The sequence below is a fragment of the Procambarus clarkii genome, chromosome 65 (assembly GCF_040958095.1).
Source record: "Procambarus clarkii isolate CNS0578487 chromosome 65, FALCON_Pclarkii_2.0, whole genome shotgun sequence".
Lineage (NCBI taxonomy): Eukaryota > Metazoa > Arthropoda > Malacostraca > Decapoda > Cambaridae > Procambarus > Procambarus clarkii.
The window spans coordinates 26,524,190-26,542,996 of record NC_091214.1 but is presented as its reverse complement, the minus strand read 5'-3'; the positions used below and the strand labels follow the sequence as shown (position 1 = coordinate 26,542,996).

Sequence of the window (18,807 nt, the reverse complement as noted above, 5' to 3'; positions counted from 1 at the left end):
TAATGGTATTCCTTATACCGACTTTTACCAGGTTATCCATTCCTCCATCCTTACCCGTTGGCAGGCTTGTTGGTCGTCTGTTACTGGCAACAAACTACGTTCTCTTAAAGGTTGTGTGTCCTCGTGGCCGTCCTCCTGCCAGCATAACTAGCGATGGGAAACGGCTCTGGCGAGGTTGCATATTGGCCATACTCGCTTAACTCGTGGTCACTTGATGGAGCGCCGCCCTGCTCCTTATTGTCTTAATTGCATTGTCCCTCTTACGATCGTGCATATCCTTGTTGAATGTTCTGACTTCCAGAACGAGCGTGTCTTGTTTTCCGACCATCCCCCGCAGTCGCTTGTCTCTCGATAGTGTTCTTGGTGACTCTGATACTTTTGATATCGTTCGCCTTATGCGTTTCTGTTCTCGTATTGGCGTCCTTGGTGATATTTAGCGCCCTCTGATTATCCAGCACATTTGATGGTGCTACATAACCTTCCCAGCTTGGTGCCTTCTTTTTGATAATTACTTACTTCCCTAGCGGCAGCATCCACACGCTCATTTAAAGAGACACCAATATGGCTGGGAACCCAACAAAACTCAACCGACTTAAATTAACTGTGAACAAGAAACACCCAATGCTGGATCTCGCCAACCACTGGATGAACCAGATTAAAGGACCCAAGAGCCATGAGGGAACTACGAGAGTCAACAACAACAACAAAGGAAGATTGACAACGAGACAGCAGGAGACGAAGAGCATAGAGAATAGCATAAAGCTCTGCTGTGAAGAGGATAGTCTCCGGAAGTAAGCGACACATATAAGTGCAATCAGGAAAAACAACAAAGTAGCCAACCCCGTCCGCAGACTTAGACCCCATCGGTGAAGACGGAAACGGAGCGGGAGTGAAAAGAAAAGTGCTCAAGGGAAAGGCGTTTTAGAACCGTAGGAGGGGTAAAAGCGTTAGTGATGTGGGTCAAGGATGTACAAAACTGCGGAAGGGGGAACACTCTATGGGGTTAAAGAAGGAACAACACGAGGACGGCTGGGGCAACGTTGTGACACGTACTCACCCAACTAGGTGGGTGAGTACAAGGAGAAATATTAGAAATACGAACGGAAAGAGAATCCTGTAAGCGAGATAACCAGACAGAAAGAGGGAGGTGGTGAAGAGGAATAGGAACCACAGGAGGGGTAAAAGTTAAAGCACGACAGAGGCGAGAGGAAGGATGTTGCAAGGACTGAGCAAGATAGCGAAGACAGTAGCGATCACGGCGGTCCTAGAGAGACAGGAAGCCAATGTCAACATACAAGCTGAGGACGGGAGTCGAACGAAAGGCACTAGAACTAAGAAGTAACCCAGTATGGTGCAAAGCATCAAGACAGCGAAGAGTAGGAGAAGCAGTCGAGTAAGAAGGGCAACCATAATCGAGCTTAGGCAGGACGAGAGAGGAATGTTAAGCAAGGAGAGTGCGCCTATCCACTCCCCAAGAAGTATGGGACAATACCCGAAGGAGAGCAAGGGCCTTAGAGCACTCAACACTGAGGTAAGAGATATGGGGAGACCAAGACAAACGAGTATCAAAGAATAACCCCAAAAGATTCACGGAATCTTTGTACTCAAGGGGATGACCATAAAGTTACAAAGTGGGACGAAGAACGACCTGCACAGGAGAAGGCAGGGTGGGCCTCAATACAATTAAGGCAGCGAGCCTGGGGAGAAGTGCACTCCGACTTAGAGTGACCTTCGCCCCCACACAAAGGACAGAGAGAGACAGTTCCAGAGCAGCGGAGGGCACCATGCCCAAACCTCCAGCACTTATTACAGAGCCGAGGAGATGGAATGTACTACTGGATAGAGCACCAGGCACCAGCAAGAATGACAAGAGGGCAGAAGGGTCCTACCATCAAAGGTGATCTTCACAACTCGAAGGGGTTGACGGGGACGAGTAAACGAGTCTACCTGGAGGACAGAATGGCCCTGGGCATCGAGGATATGACGAATATCATCGTGGCAGTCCTGGAGATTCCGAACACCGGTAGGGGTGGGAGGAGAATAGTGCCAACACTGGCATTCAATCGAGCATTCTTGGAGACTCGAACAGGGGTTTCACCAAGGCAGGACAAGGCGGCCAAGCGGGAGGCTGCATCCTGAGAAGGAGCAGCAACGACACATGCACCGAGACAGGTGGGGTGGAAAGTAACAGAGGCATCTACGGAATCAACAAGGTGGCTATGAAGGGAGAAATCGTCAGGAGGTGCAGAATCAAGAAGGGGAGATCAAAGTATTTGGCCCACGAAGCGGGACCAAACAAGGCCTGATACGCATCAGTATGGGAAGGAGTTGAGCGAGTGCAGCCGTGTCGAGGACGGCGTTGAGAACCCCCAGAGAGAGAGAGGGGGGGTAAAAGGCACAGAAGTCACAACGAGAGATTGAACCGTGCCAGGGGACGAGGTGGTCACAAATGGGGGCTTGGGGCTCGACCCAACCACAGAGGAGGGAGGGGAGCCGAGGGTAGTAGTCAGAGAGATCAAAGGAGGAGCAAGGTCGGGGCCCAATGCAGCGGAGGCTACAGAGCCCGGTCTTCCAACACGGTCTGACTCGGGGGCTTGGTCGCCCACCCCACGAGCCTGAGAAGGTAAAAGGGGAACAGAATGTGACATAGGTACGAAAGGGAAAAACATTCATTCATGAATGTGTTCCCACACCCACCAAGGAGCCACAATTAGAGGCAGGGCACCCAACAAGAAGCTATCGCCGACCATGTTGGGGCCTCCTAGGGGTGCGTCGTGAGTATACACCCCACAAACGCCACCTTAAGAACTGTCAGTCCGTTGAGATCGGGTTCAGTGACGAAAGGAGAATTGACAATAAAAGGTTTCCCTCGCTCGCGACATTGGGTACTACAGTTCTACGGGTGCAAGAGTATGCCTCCTCAAACACCCGGGAGTCAAAATAGAAGAAGTCCAAAAGAAGAAACAAAACAAGCAAAAGGTCGGCAGAAAACGACAAGCAGATAGAAGAAGAGGGGAGGGAGAAAAATGAAACATAAGGAAAAGGAAAAGGCATCCAGCAAAATTTGTGAGGACAGCAGCAGGAGCACAAGGCTACAAAAGGGCAGGGGACCGCCCTAAGGAGCATCACACTCTGGCAGCCGCCCACCAAGCCCCTCCACGGCAACAACAAGCTGGACAGGGAGGGGACATAACCCTGAAGCAAGACCCTCCACAGGCCATAACACTGAAGCAAGACCCCTCCACTGGACATAACACTGAAGCAACACCCTCCACCGGCCATAACACTGAAGCAAGACCCTCCACCGGCTATAACACTGTAGCAAGACGTTCCACCAGCCATAACACTGAAGCATGACCTTTTATCTGCCTTAAAACTGAAGCAAGACCCTCCACTTGGCATAACACTGAAGCAAGACCCTCCACCAGCCATAACACTGAAGCAAGGCCCTCCACTTGGCATAAAACACTGAAGCAAGACTTCACTGTTCTGTAACCTTCGTCACTGTTCTGTAACCTTCGTCACTGTTCTGTAACCTCCGTCACTGTTCTGTAACCTCCATCACTGTTCTGTAACCTCCGTCACTGTTCTGTAAAAGTTCCTACTCTCCCCCTCTGGGAGAGGGGGAGGGTTGGGAGAGAGGTGAGGGTAAGGAGAGGGGGAGAGGGGGAGGGTAGGGAGAGGGGGAGGGTAGGGAGAGGAGGGTCGGTGAGAGAAGGGGAAAAGAGGGTAGATGGGAGGGAAGAAGGGGAGAGGAACGGGGGGACTGGAAAAGGGTGTAAGGAGGGGGGGAGTGGAGGAGGGGGAACAGGGGGGAGAGGGAAATAGAAGTGGGGTGTAATGTGGCAGGGGAGGGGTGATGGGAGAGAAGAACTACCCCGTGGTCCTCCTCCTCCTAGTAAATACATATTGCAAGCCACAATAATCTGGCTAGTAACAAATCATTCACCTTGACCATCGGTAGATTCGTATCCGGGACCACAAAAACAGAGGTCCGTCGTTCTACCAACATTACTATGTGCGCACAATGGACTAAAGCCTTCCGTTTTACTGATCTCGGGATCGAAACTCTGATGCTCTAAGTGAATGAAATGTTAGTACCCACATTATAGAGGTTTTGAATCTATATGACGAGGACGCAGACCACCTAAACACCTCCTCGCTCAGGTGTGCCCCACGGAAAGTTGTAGCTCTCAGTTCAATACCAGTTCGGTGCCTCTGGGATCCTTCCATATTGTGGGCGCTCCTAGCAGGGTTGGTAGAGCTCCCGGGTGCTGGAGTGCGTCGTGTTGATCACGGGGCAGGACCCCAGGAGAGCCTCCCGCCCCGTGACCCGGGACTTGATGTAACCGTTCACACCTCACATGAGCGCCGGGGCGCCCTCCCAGATAGGCTGAGTTACCGGTTTATCCGGTGGACTGATGAGCTGTGGGTCAACGCTCTCTTCTTGCCTTAACACTAGTTGTTGGGCAGAGCGGCCGCCGGCGTTGGTGACACTTGTGGTTGGTTACTGACACCATGTGTATTGACACCATGTCTGTTGACACATCGACAGTTGACACATCGACAGTTGACACTATGACTGTTAACACCACGTGTGTTGACACTACGACTGTTGACACAATGACTGTTGACACTACAACTGTTGACACCACGTGTATTGACACTACGACTGTTGACACTACGACTGTTGACACTACGACTGTTGACACTATGACTGTTGACACCACGACTGTTGACACTACGACTGTTGACACTATGACTGTTGACACCACGACTGTTGACACTATGACTGTTGACACTATGACTGTTGACACCACGACTGTTGACACTACGACTGTTGACACTACGACTGTTGACACTACGACTGTTGACACTACGACTGTTGACACTACGACTGTTGACACTATGACTGTTGACACTACGACTGTTGACACTACGACTGTTGACACTATGACTGTTGACACTATGACTGTTGACACTATGACTGTTGACACCACGACTATTGACACCACGACTGTTGACACTACGACTGTTGACACTACGACTGTTGACACTATGACTGTTGACACTACGACTGTTGACACTACGACTGTTGACACTATGACTGTTGACACTATGACTGTTGACACTATGACTGTTGACACCACGACTATTGACACCACGACTGTTGACACCACGACTGTTGACACCACGACTGTTGACACCACGACTGTTGACACCACGACTGTTGCCACTATGATTGTTGACACCACGACTGTTGAACCACGACTGTTGACACCACGACTGTTGACACTATGACTATTGACACTATGACTGTTGACACCACGACTGTTGACACCACGACTGTTGACACTATGACTGTTGACACTATGACTGTTGACACCACGACTGTTGACACCACGACTGTTGACACTATGACTGTTGACACCACGACTGTTGACACTATGACTGTTGACACCACGACTGTTGACACCACGACTGTTGACGCTATGACTGTTGACACTATGACTGTTGACACCACGACTATTGACACTATGACTGTTGACACTATGACTGTTGACACCACGACTGTTGACACTATGACTGTTGACACCACGACTGTTGACACCACGACTGTTGACACTATGACTGTTGACACCACAACTGTTGACACTATGACTGTTGACACCACGACTGTTGACACTATGACTGTTGACACCACGACTGTTGACACTATGACTGTTGACACCACGACTGTTGACACTATGACTGTTGACACCACGACTGTTGACACCACTACTGTTGACACTACGACTGTTGACACTATGACTGTTGACACCACGACTATTGACACCACGACTGTTGACACCACGACTGTTGACACTATGACTGTTGACACTACGACTGTTAACACCACGACTGTTGACACTATGACTGTTGACACCACGACTATTGACACCACGACTGTTGACACCACGACTGTTGACACCACGACTGTTGACACCACGACTGTTGACACCACGACTGTTGACACCACGACTGTTGACACTATGACTGTTGACACCACGACTGTTGACACCACGACTGCTGACACTACGACTGTTGACACTATGACTGTTGACACTACGACTGTTGACACCACGACTGTTGACACCACGACTGTTGACACTATGACTGTTGACACCACGACTGTTGACACCACGACTGCTGACACTACGACTGTTGACACTATGACTGTTGACACTACGACTGTTGACACCACGACTGTTGACACTACGACTGTTGACACCACGACTGTTGACACTACGACTGTTGACACTATGACTGTTGACACTATGACTGTTGACACCACGACTGTTGACACTACGACTGTTGACACTATGACTGTTGACACTACGACTGTTGACACCACGACTGTTGACACTACGACTGTTGACACCACGACTGTTGACACTACGACTGTTGACACTATGACTGTTGACACTATGACTGTTGACACCACGACTGTTGACACTACGACTGTTGACACTATGACTGTTGACACTATGACTGTTGACACCACGACTGTTGACACTATGACTGTTGACACCACGACTGTTGACACCACGACTGTTGACACTATGACTGTTGACACCAGAGAACATTCAGCGGTATGCCACCAGGCTCGTCCCGGAACAGAGAGGAATGAGTTACGAGGAAAGGCTACAGGAGCTGAACCTCTCAACCCTGGAAAACAGAAGAGTAAGGGGAGACATGATAACCACCTACAAAATTCTCAGGGGATATGACAGGACAAAGACAAACTCTTCAGCACGGGTGGGACACGAACAAGGGGACACAGGTGGAAACTCTAGTACCCAGATGAGCCACAAAGACGTTAGAAAGAATTTTTTTGAGTGTCAGAGTAGTTAGTAAATGGAATGCATTAGGAAGTGATGTGGTGGAGGCTGACTCCATACACAGATTCAAATGAAGATATGATAGAGCCCATTAGGCTCAGGCACCTGAACGACAGTTCATTGACAATTGAGGGGCGGGTCCAAGGAGCCTAAGCTCAACCCCCACAAGCACAGTACTGCCCCAGGTGCTGCTGGGGGCAGTACTGTCTCTGGTGCTGCTGGGGGCACTACTGTCCCAGGTGCTGCTGGGGGCAGTACTGTCCCTGGTGCTGCTGGTGGTACTGCTGTCCCTGGTGCTGCTGGTGGTACTATTGTCCCAGGTGCTGCTGGGGGCAGTACTGTCCCTGGTGCTGCTGGGGGCACTACTGTCCCAGGTGCTGCTGGTGGTACTACTGTCCCTGGTGCTGCTGGTGGTACTACTGTCCCAGGTGCTGCTGGGGGCACTACTGTCCCAGGTGCTGCTGGTGGTACTACTGTCCCTGGTGCTGCTGGTGGTACTACTGTCCCAGGTGCTGCTGGGGGCAGTACTGTCCCTGGTGCTGCTGGGGGCACTACTGTCCCTGGTGCTACTGGTGGTACTACTGTCCCTGGTGCTGCTGGGGGCAGTACTGTCCCTGGTGCTGCTGGGGGCACTACTGTCCCTGGTGCTGCTGGTGGTACTACTGTCCCTGGTGCTGCTGGGGGGCAGTACTGTCCCTGGTGCTGCTGGGGGCAGTACTGTCCCTGGTGCTGCTGAGGGCAGTACTGTCCCTGGTGCTGCTGGGGGCACTACTGTCCCTGGTGCTGCTGGGGGCACTACAGTCCCTGGTGCTGCTGGGGGCAGAACTGTCCCTGGTGCTGCTGGGGGCAGAACTGTCCCTGGTGCTGCTGGGGGCACTACTGTCCCAGGTGCTGCTGGGGGCACTACTGTCCCAGGTGCTGCTGGGGGCACTACTGTCCCAGGTGCTGCTGGGGGCAGTACTGTCCCTGGTGCTGCTGGGGGCAGTACTGTCCCAGGTGCTGCTGGGGGCAGTACTGTCCCTGGTGCTGCTGGGGGCAGTACTGTCCCTGGTGCTGCTGGGGGCACTACTGTCCCAGGTGCTGCTGGGGGCAGTACTGTCCCTGGTGCTGCTGGGGGCAGTACTGTCCCTGGTGCTGCTGGGGGCACTACTGTGCCAGGTGCTGCTGGTGGCACTACTGTCCCAGGTGCTGCTGGGGGCAGTACTGTCCCAGGTGCTGCTGGGGGCAGTACTGTCCCTGGTGCTGCTGGGGGCACTACTGTCCCAGGTGCTGCTGGGGGCACTACTGTCCCAGGTGCTGCTGGGGGGTACTACTGTCCCTGGTGCTGCTGGTGGTACTACTGTCCCAGGTGCTGCTGGGGGGTACTACTGTCCCAGGTGCTGCTGGGGGCACTACTGTCCCAGGTGCTGCTGGGGGCAGTACTGTCCCTGGTGCTGCTGGGGCACTACTGTCCCAGGTGCTGCTGGGGGCACTACTGTCCCAGGTGCTGCTGGGGGCAGTACTGTCCCTGGTGCTGCTGGGGGCAGTACTGTCCCTGGTGCTGCTGGGGGCACTACTGTCCCAGGTGCTGCTGGGGGCAGTACTGTCTCTGGTGCTGCTGGTGGTACTACTGTCCCTGGTGCTGCTGGGGGCACTACTGTCCCTGGTGCTGCTGGGGGCACTACTGTCCCAGGTGCTGCTGGGGGCAGTACTGTCTCTGGTGCTGCTGGTGGTACTACTGTCCCTGGTGCTGCTGGGGGCAGTACTGTCCCTGGTGCTGCTGGGGGCAGTACTGTCCCAGGTGCTGCTGCGGGCAGTACTGTCCCTGGTGTTGCTGGGGCCACTACTGTCCCAGGTGCTGCTGGGGGAAGTACTGTCCCAGGTGCTGCTGGGGGCACTACTGTCTCTGGTGCTGCTGGTGGTACTACTGTCCCAGGTGCTGCTGGGGGGCAGTACTGTCCCTGGTGCTGCTGGGGGCACTACTGTCCCTGGTGCTGCTGGGGGCACTACTGTCCAAGGTGCTGCTGGGGGCACTACTGTCCCTGGTGCTGCTGGGGGCAGTACTGTCTCTGGTGCTGCTGGGGGCAGTACTGTCCCAGGTGCTGCTGGGGGCATTACTGTTCCAGGTGCTGCTGGGAGCAGTACTGTCCCTGGTGCTGCTGGGGGGCAGTACTGTCCCTGGTGCTGCTGGTGGTACTACTGTCCCTGGTGCTGCTGGGGGCAGTATTGTCTCTGGTGCTGCTGGGGGCACTACTGTCCCAGGTGCTGCTGGGGGCAGTACTGTCCCTGGTGCTGCTGGTGGTACTACTGTCCCAGGTGCTGCTGGGGGCAGTACTGTCTCTGGTGCTGCTGGGGGCACTACTGTCCCAGGTGCTGCTGGGGTCAGTACTGTCCCTGGTGCTGCTGGTGGTACTACTGTCCCAGGTTATGCTGGGGGCAGTACTGTCCCTGGTGCTGCTGGTGGTACTACTGTCCCAGGTGCTGCTGGGGGCACTACTGTCCATGGTGCTGCTGGGGGCACTACTGTCCCTGGTGCTGCTGGTGGTACTACTGTCCCAGGTGCTGCTGGGGGCAGTACTGTCCCTGGTGCTGCTGGTGGTACTACTGTCCCAGGTGCTGCTGGGAGCACTACTGTTCATGGTGCTGCTTGGGGCAGTACTGTCCCTGGTGTTGCTGGGGCCACTACTGTCCCAGGTGCTGCTGGGGGAAGTACTGTCCCTGGTGCTGCTGGTGGGGGGCAGTTCTGTCCCTGGTGCTGCTGAGGGCAGTACTGTCCCTGGTGCTGCTGGGGGCACTACTGTCCCTGGTGCTGCTGGTGGTACTACTGTCCCAGGTGCTGCTGGGGGCACTACTGTCTCTGGTGCTGCTGGTGGTACTACTGTCCCAGGTGCTGCTGGGGGGCAGTACTGTCCCTGGTGCTGCTGGGGGCACTACTGTCCCTGGTGCTGCTGGGGGCACTACTGTCCAAGGTGCTGCTGGGGGCACTACTGTCCCTGGTGCTGCTGGGGGCAGTACTGTCTCTTGTGCTGCTGGGGGCAGTACTGTCCCAGGTGCTGCTGGGGGCACTACTGTTCCAGGTGCTGCTGGGGGCAGTACTGTCCCTGGTGCTGCTGGGGGGCAGTACTGTCCCTGGTGCTGCTGGTGGTACTACTGTCCCTGGTGCTGCTGGGGGCAGTACTGTCCCTGGTGCTGCTGGTGGGGGGCAGTTCTGTCCCTGGTGCTGCTGAGGGCAGTACTGTCCCTGGTGCTGCTGGGGGCACTACTGTCCCTGGTGCTGCTGGGGGCACTACAGTCCCTGGTGCTGCTTGGGGCAGTACTGTCCCTGGTGCTGCTGGGGGCACTACTGTCCCTGGTGCTGCTGGGGGCACTACTGTCCCTGGTGCTGCTGGGGGCACTACTGTCCCAGGTGCTGCTGGGGGCACTACTGTCCCAGGTGCTGCTGGGGGCAGTACTGTCCCTGGTGCTGCTGGGGGCAGTACTGTCCCAGGTGCTGCTGGGGGCAGTACTGTCCCTGATGCTGCTGGGGGCAGTACTGTCCCTGGTGCTGCTGGGGGCACTACTGTCCCAGGTGCTGCTGGGGGCAGTACTGTCCCTGGTGCTGCTGGGGGCAGTACTGTCCCTGGTGCTGCTGGGGGCACTACTGTGCCAGGTGCTGCTGGTGGCACTACTGTCCCAGGTGCTGCTGGGGGCAGTACTGTCCCAGGTGCTGCTGGGGGCAGTACTGTCACTGGTGCTGCTGGGGGCACTACTGTCCCAGGTGCTGCTGGGGGCACTACTGTCCCAGGTGCTGCTGGGGGCAGTACTGTCCCTGGTGCTGCTGGGGCACTACTGTCCCAGGTGCTGCTGGGGGCACTACTGTCCCAGGTGCTGCTGGGGGCAGTACTGTCCCTGGTGCTGCTGGGGGCAGTACTGTCCCTGGTGCTGCTGGGGGCACTACTGTCCCAGGTGCTGCTGGGGGCAGTACTGTCTCTGGTGCTGCTGGTGGTACTACTGTCCCTGGTGCTGCTGGGGGCACTACTGTCCCTGGTGCTGCTGGGGGCACTACTGTCCCAGGTGCTGCTGGGGGCAGTACTGTCTCTGGTGCTGCTGGTGGTACTACTGTCCCAGGTGCTGCTGGGGGCACTACTGTCCCAGGTGCTGCTGGGGGCAGTACTGTCCCTGGTGCTGCTGGGGCTCTACTGTCCCAGGTGCTGCTGGGGGCACTACTGTCCCAGGTGCTGCTGGGGCAGTACTGTCCCTGGTGCTGCTGGGGGCAGTACTGTCCCTGGTGCTGCTGGGGGCACTACTGTCCCAGGTGCTGCTGGGGGCAGTACTGTCTCTGGTGCTGCTGGTGGTACTACTGTCCCTGGTGCTGCTGGGGGCACTACTGTCCCTGGTGCTGCTGGGGGCACTACTGTCCCAGGTGCTGCTGGGGGCAGTACTGTCTCTGGTGCTGCTGGTGGTACTACTGTCCCTGGTGCTGCTGGGGGCAGTACTGTCCCTGGTGCTGCTGGGGGCAGTACTGTCCCAGGTGCTGCTGGGGGCAGTACTGTCCCTGGTGTTGCTGGGGCCACTACTGTCCCAGGTGCTGCTGGGGGAAGTACTGTCCCAGGTGCTGCTGGGGGCACTACTGTCTCTGGTGCTGCTGGTGGTACTACTGTCCCAGGTGCTGCTGGGGGGCAGTACTGTCCCTGGTGCTGCTGGGGGCACTACTGTCCCTGGTGCTGCTGGGGGCACTACTGTCCAAGGTGCTGCTGGGGCACTACTGTCCCTGGTGCTGCTGGGGGCAGTACTGTCTCTGGTGCTGCTGGGGGCAGTACTGTTCCAGGTGCTGCTGGGGGCACTACTGTTCCAGGTGCTGCTGGGGGCAGTACTGTCCCTGGTGCTGCTGGGGGGCAGTACTGTCCCTGGTGCTGCTGGTGGTACTACTGTCCCTGGTGCTGCTGGGCGCAGTACTGTCTCTGGTGCTGCTGGGGGCACTACTGTCCCAGGTGCTGCTGGGGGCAGTACTGTCCCTGGTGCTGCTGGTGGTACTACTGTCCCAGGTGCTGCTGGGGGCAGTACTGTCTCTGGTGCTGCTGGGGGCACTACTGTCCCAGGTGCTGCTGGGGTCAGTACTGTCCCTGGTGCTGCTGGTGGTACTACTGTCCCAGGTTATGCTGGGGGCAGTACTGTCCCTGGTGCTGCTGGTGGTACTACTGTCCCAGGTGCTGCTGGGGGCACTACTGTCCATGGTGCTGCTGGGGGCAGTACTGTCCCTGGTGTTGCTGGTGGTACTACTGTCCCAGGTGCTGCTGGGGGCACTACTGTCCATGGTGCTGCTGGGGGCACTACTGTCCCTGGTGCTGCTGGTTGTACTACTGTCCCAGGTGCTGCTGGGGGCAGTACTGTCCCTGGTGCTGCTGGTGGTACTACTGTCCCAGGTGCTGCTGGGAGCACTACTGTCCATGGTGCTCCTTGGGGCAGTACTGTCCCTGGTGTTGCTGGGGCCACTACTGCCCCAGGTGCTGCTGGGGGAAGTACTGTCCCAGGTGCTGCTGGGGGCACTACTGTCTCTGGTGCTGCTGGTGGTACTACTGTCCCAGGTGCTGCTGGGGGTCAGTACTGTCCCTGGTGCTGCTGGGGGCACTACTGTCCCTGGTGCTGCTGGGGGCACTACTGTCCAAGGTGCTGCTGGGGGCACTACTGTCCCTGGTGCTGCTGGGGGCAGTACTGTCTCTGGTGCTGCTGGGGGCAGTACTGTCCCAGGTGCTGCTGGGGGCACTACTGTTCCAGGTGCTGCTGGGGGCAGTACTGTCCCTGGTGCTGCTGGGGGGCAGTACTGTCCCTGGTGCTGCTGGTGGTACTACTGTCCCTGGTGCTGCTGGGGGCAGTACTGTCCCTGGTGCTGCTGGTGGGGGCAGTACTGTCCCTGGTGCTGCTGAGGGCACTACTGTCCCTGGTGCTGCTGGGGGCACTACTGTCCCTGGTGCTGCTGGGGGCACTACAGTCCCTGGTGCTGCTGGGGGCAGTACTGTCCCTGGTGCTGCTGGGGGCAGTACTGTCCCTGGTGCTGCTGGGGGCACTACTGTCCCTGGTGCTGCTGGGGGCACTACTGTCCCAGGTGCTGCTGGGGGCACTACTGTCCCAGGTGCTGCTGGGGGCAGTACTGTCCCTGGTGCTGCTGGGGGCAGTACTGTCCCGGGTGCTGCTGGGGGCAGTACTGTCCCTGGTGCTGCTGGGGGCAGTACTGTCCCTGGTGCTGCTGGGGGCACTACTGTCCCAGGTGCTGCTGGGAGCAGTACTGTCCCTGGTGCTGCTGGGGGCAGTACTGTCCCTGGTGCTGCTGGGGGCACTACTGTGCCAGGTGCTGCTGGTGGCACTACTGTCCCAGGTGCTGCTGGGGGCAGTACTGTCCCAGGTGCTGCTGGGGGCAGTACTGTCCCTGGTGCTGCAGGGGCACTACTGTCCCAGGTGCTGCTGGGGGCACTACTGTCCCAGGTGCTGCTGGGGGGTACTACTGTCCCTGGTGCTGCTGGTGGTACTACTGTCCCAGGTGCTGCTGGGGGGTACTACTGTCCCAGGTGCTGCTGGGGGCACTACTGTCCCAGGTGCTGCTGGGGGCAGTACTGTCCCTGGTGCTGCTGGGGCACTACTGTCCCAGGTGCTGCTGGGGGCACTACTGTCCCAGGTGCTGCTGGGGGCAGTACTGTGCCTGGTGCTGCTGGGGGCAGTACTGTCCCTGGTGCTGCTGGGGGCACTACTGTCCCAGGTGCTGCTGGGGGCAGTACTGTCTCTGGTGCTGCTGGTGGTACTACTATCCCTGGTGCTGCTGGGGGCACTACTGTCCCTGGTGCTGCTGGGGGCACTACTGTCCCAGGTGCTGCTGGGGGCAGTACTGTCTCTGGTGCTGCTGGTGGTACTACTGTCCCAGGTGCTGCTGGGGGCACTACTGTCCCAGGTGCTGCTGGGGCCAGTACAGTCCCTGGTGCTGCTGGGGCTCTACTGTCCCAGGTGCTGCTGGGGGCACTACTGTCCCAGGTGCTGCTGGGGGCAGTACTGTCCCTGGTGCTGCTGGGGGCAGTACTGTCCCTGGTGCCGCTGGGGGCACTACTGTCCCAGGTGCTGCTGGGGGCAGTACTGTCTCTGGTGCTGCTGGTGGTACTACTGTCCCTGGTGCTGCTGGGGGCACTACTGTCCCTGGTGCTGCTGGGGGCACTACTGTCCCAGGTGCTGCTGGGGGCAGTACAGTCTCTGGTGCTGCTGGTGGTACTACTGTCCCTGGTGCTGCTGGGGGCAGTACTGTCCCTGGTGCTGCTGGGGGCAGTACTGTCCCAGGTGCTGCTGGGGGCAGTACTGTCCCTGGTGTTGCTGGGGCCACTACTGTCCCAGGTGCTGCTGGGGGAAGTACTGTCCCAGGTGCTGCTGGGGGCACTACTGTCTCTGGTGCTGCTGGTGGTACTACTGTCCCAGGTGCTGCTGGGGGGCAGTACTGTCCCTGGTGCTGCTGGGGGCACTACTGTCCCTGGTGCTGCTGGGGGCACTACTGTCCAAGGTGCTGCTGGGGGCACTACTGTCCCTGGTGCTGCTGGGGGCAGTACTGTCTCTGATGCTGCTGGGGGCAGTACTGTCCCAGGTGCTGCTGGGGGCACTACTGTTCCAGGTGCTGCTGGGGGCAGTACTGTCCCTGGTGCTGCTGGGGGGCAGTACTGTCCCTGGTGCTGCTGGTGGTACTACTGTCCCTGGTGCTGCTGGGGGCAGTACTGTCTCTGGTGCTGCTGGGGGCACTACTGTCCCAGGTGCTGCTGGAGGCAGTACTGTCCCTGGTGCTGCTGGTGGTACTACTGTCCCAGGTGCTGCTGGGGGCAGTACTGTCTCTGGTGCTGCTGGGGGCACTACTGTCCCAGGTGCTGCTGGGGTCAGTACTGTCCCTGGTGCTGCTGGTGGTACTACTGTCCCAGGTTATGCTGGGGGCAGTACTGTCCCTGGTGCTGCTGGTGGTACTACTGTCCCAGGTGCTGCTGGGGGCACTACTGTCCATGGTGCTGCTGGGGGCAGTACTGTCCCTGGTGTTGCTGGTGGTACTACTGTCCCAGGTGCTGCTGGGGGCACTACTGTCCATGGTGCTGCTGGGGGCACTACTGTCCCTGGTGCTGCTGGTGGTACTACTGTCCCAGGTGCTGCTGGGGGCAGTACTGTCCCTGGTGCTGCTGGTGGTACTACTGTCCCAGGTGCTGCTGGGAGCACTACTGTCCATGGTGCTGCTTGGGGCAGTACTGTCCCTGGTGCTGCTGGTGGTACTACTGTCCCAGGTGCTGCTGGGGGCAGTACTGTCCCTGGTGCTTCTGGGGGCAGTACTGTCCCTGGTGCTGCTGGGGGCAGTACTGTCCCTGGTGTTGCTGGTGGTACTACTGTCCCAGGTGCTGCTGGGGGCAGTACTGTCCCTGGTGCTGCTGGGGGCAGTACTGTCCCTGGTGTTGCTGGTGGTACTACTGTCCCAGGTGCTGCTGGGGGCACTACTGTCCATGGTGCTGCTGGGGGCACTACTGTCCCTGGTGCTGCTGGGGGGCACTACTGTCCCTGGTGCTGCTGGTGGTACTACTGTCCCAGGTGCTGCTGGGGGCAGTACTGTCTCTGGTGATGCTGGGGGCAGTACTGTCCCAGGTGCTGCTGGTGGTACTACTGTCCCTGGTGCTGGTGGGGGACACTACTGTCCCAGGTGCTGCTGGGGACACTACTGTCCCAGGTGCTGCTGGGGGCACTACTGTCACTGGTGCTGCTGGGAGCACTACTGTCCCTGGTGCTGCTGGGGTCACTACTGTCCCTGGTGCTGCTGGTGGGGGGCAGTACTGTCCCTGGTGCTGCTGGGGGCACTACTTTCCCTGGTGCTGCTGGGGGCAGTACTGTCCCTGGTGCTGCTGAGGGGCACTACTGTCCCTGGTGTTGCTGGGGGCAGTACTGTCCCTGGTGTTGCTGGGGGCAGTACTGTCCCTGGTGCTGCTGGGGGCACTACTGTCCCTGGTGCTGCTGGGGGCAGTACTGTCCCTGGTGTTGCTGGGGGCAGTACTGTCCCTGGTGCTGCTGGGGGTACTACTGTCCCTGGTGCTGCAGGGGGCACTACTGTCCCTGGTGCTGCTGGGAGCACTACTGTCCCTGGTGCTGCTGGGGTCACTACTGTCCCTGGTGCTGCTGGTGGGGGGCAGTACTGTCCCTGGTGCTGCTGGGGGCACTACTTTCCCTGGTGCTGCTGGGGGCAGTACTGTCCCTGGTGCTGCTGGGGGGCACTACTGTCCCTGGTGTTGCTGGGGGCAGTACTGTCCCTGGTGTTGCTGGGGGCAGTACTGTCCCTGGTGCTGCTGGGGGCACTACTGTCCCTGGTGCTGCTGGGGGCAGTACTGTCCCTGGTGTTGCTGGGGGCAGTACTGTCCCTGGTGCTGCTGGGGGCACTACTATCCCTGGTGCTGCTGGGGGGCAGTACTCTCCCTGGTGCTGCTGGGGGCACTACTGTCCCTTGTGCTGCTGGGGGCACTACTGTCCCTGGTTCTGCTTGGGGGCAGTACTCTCCCTGGTGCTGCTGGGGGCACTACTGTCTCTGGTGCTGCTGGGGGCAGTACTGTCCCTGGTGCTGCTGGGGGCATTACTGTCCCTGGTGCTGCTGGGTGCAGTACTGTCCCTGGTGTTGCTGGGGGGCACTACTGTCCCTGGTGTTGCTGGGGGCAGTACTGTCCCTGGTGTTGCTGGGGGCAGTACTGTCCCTGGTGCTGCTGGGGGCAGTACTGTCCCTGGTGCTGCTGGGGGGCACTACTGTCCCTGGTGCTGCTGGGGGCAGTACTGTCCCTGGTGTTGCTGGGGTCAGTACTGTCCCTGGTGCTGCTGGGGGCACTACTGTCCCTGGTGTTGCTGGGGGCACTACTGTCCCTGGTGCTGCTGGTGGGGGGCAGTACTGTCCCTGGTGCTGCTGGGGGCACTACTGTCCCTGGTGCTGCTGGGGGCAGTACTGTCCCTGGTGCTGCTGGGGGCAGTACAGTCCCAGGTGCTGCTGGGGGGCAGTACTCTCCCTGGTGCTGCTGGGGGCAGTACTGTCCCTGGTGCTGCTGGGGGCAGTACTGTCCCTGGTGCTGCTGGGGGCAGTACTGTCCCTGGTGCTGCTGGGGGCAGTACTGTCCCTGGTGCTGCTGGGGGCAGTACTGTCCCTGGTGCTGCTGGGGGCACTACTGTCCCTGGTGCTGCTGGGGGGCACTACTGTCCCTGGTGTTGCTGGGGGCACTACTGTCCCTGGTGTTGCTGGGGGCACTACTGTCCCTGGTGTTGCTGGGGGCAGTACTGTCCCTGGTGTTGCTGGGGGCACTACTGTCCCTGGTGTTGCAAGGGGCACTACTGTCCCTGGTGTTGCTGGGGGCACTACTGTCCCTGGTTTTGCTGGGGGCACTACTGTCCCAGGTGCTGCTGGGGGTACTACTGTCCCAGGTGCTGCTGGGGGGTACTACTGTCCCTGGTGCTGCTGGTGGTACTACTGTCCCAGGTGCTGCTGGGGGCACTACTGTCCCAGGTGCTGCTGGGGGCAGTACTGTCCCTTGTGCTGCTGGGGGCACTACTGTCCCAGGTGCTGCTGGGGGCACTACTGTCCCAGGTGCTGCTGGGGGCAGTACTGTCCCTGGTGCTGGTGGGGGCACTACTGTCCCAGGTGCTGCTGGGGGCAGTACTGTCTCTGGTGCTGCTGGTGGTACTACTGTCCCAGGTGCTGCTGGGGGCACTACTGTCCCAGATGCTGCTGGGGGCAGTACTGTCTCTGGTGCTCCTGGTGGTACTACTGTCCCTGATGCTGCTGGGGGCAGTACTGTCCCTGGTGCTGCTGGGGGCACTACTGTCCCAGGTGCTGCTGGGGGCAGTACTGTCCCAGGTGCTACTGGGGGCAGTACTGTCCCTGGTGCTGCTGGGGGCACTACTGTCCCAGGTGCTGCTAGGGGCAGTACTGTCCCAGGTGCTGCTGGGGGCACTACTGTCTCTGGTGCTGCTGGTGGTACTACTGTCCCAGGTGCTGCTGGGGGGCAGTACTGTCCCTGGTGCTGCTGGGGGCACTACTGTCCCTGGTGCTGCTGGTGGTACTACTGTCCCAGGTGCTGCTGGGGGCACTACTGTCCCAGGTGCTGCTGGGGGCACTACTGTCCCTGGTGCTGCTGGGGGCAGTACTGTCCCAGGTGCTGCTGGGGGCACTACTGTCCCAGGTGCTGCTGGGGGCAGTACTGTCTCTGGTGCTGCTGGGGGCACTACTGTCCCTGGTGCTGCTGGGGGCAGTACTGTCCCTGGTGCTGCTGGTGGTACAACTGTCCCAGATGCTGCTGGGGGCAGTACTGTCCCTGGTGCTGCTGGGGGGCAGTACTGTCCCTGGTGCTGCTGGTGGTACTACTGTCCCTGGTGCTGCTGGGGGCAGTACTGTCTCTGGTGCTGCTGGGGGCACTACTGTCCCAGGTGCTGCTAGGGGCAGTACTGTCCCTGGTGCTGCTGGTGGTACTACTGTCCCAGGTGCTGCTGGGGGCAGTACTGTCTCTGGTGCTGCTGGGGGCACAACTGTCCCAGGTGCTGCTGGGGGCAGTACTGTCCCTGGTGCTGCTGGTGGTACTACTGTCCCAGGTTATGCTGGGGGCAGTACTGTCCCTGGTGCTGCTGGTGGTACTACTGTCCCTGGTGCTGCTGGGGGCAGTACTGTCTCTGGTGCTGCTGGGGGCACTACTGTCCCAAGTGCTGCTGGGGGCAGTACTGTCCCTGGTGCTGCTGGGGGCAGTACTGTCCCTGGTGCTGCTGGTGGGACTACTGTCCCAGGTGCTGCTGGGGGGCACTACTTTCCCTGGTGCTGCTGGGGGCAGTACTGTCCCTGGTGCTGCTGGTGGTACTACTGTCCCAGGTGCTGCTGGGGGCAGTACTGTCCCTGGTGCTGCTGGGGGCAGTACTGTCCCTGGTGCTGCTGGTGGTACTACTGTCCAGGTGCTGC

General features: G+C 58.9%; 1 protein-coding gene across 1 annotated transcript; it reads right to left on the bottom strand.

Moving 5' to 3' along the window:
* Positions 1-4,458: 4,458 nt before the first annotated feature.
* Positions 4,459-6,626, bottom strand: LOC138355031 (probable serine/threonine-protein kinase clkA). Its single transcript, XM_069309741.1, has 2 exons — positions 5,310-6,626; positions 4,459-5,271 (listed from the first exon to the last, which is right to left on the bottom strand). The coding sequence occupies exons 1-2, from the start codon at positions 6,624-6,626 to the stop codon at positions 4,459-4,461; spliced, it is 2,130 nt and encodes a 709-aa protein (XP_069165842.1).
* Positions 6,627-18,807: the final 12,181 nt, after the last annotated feature.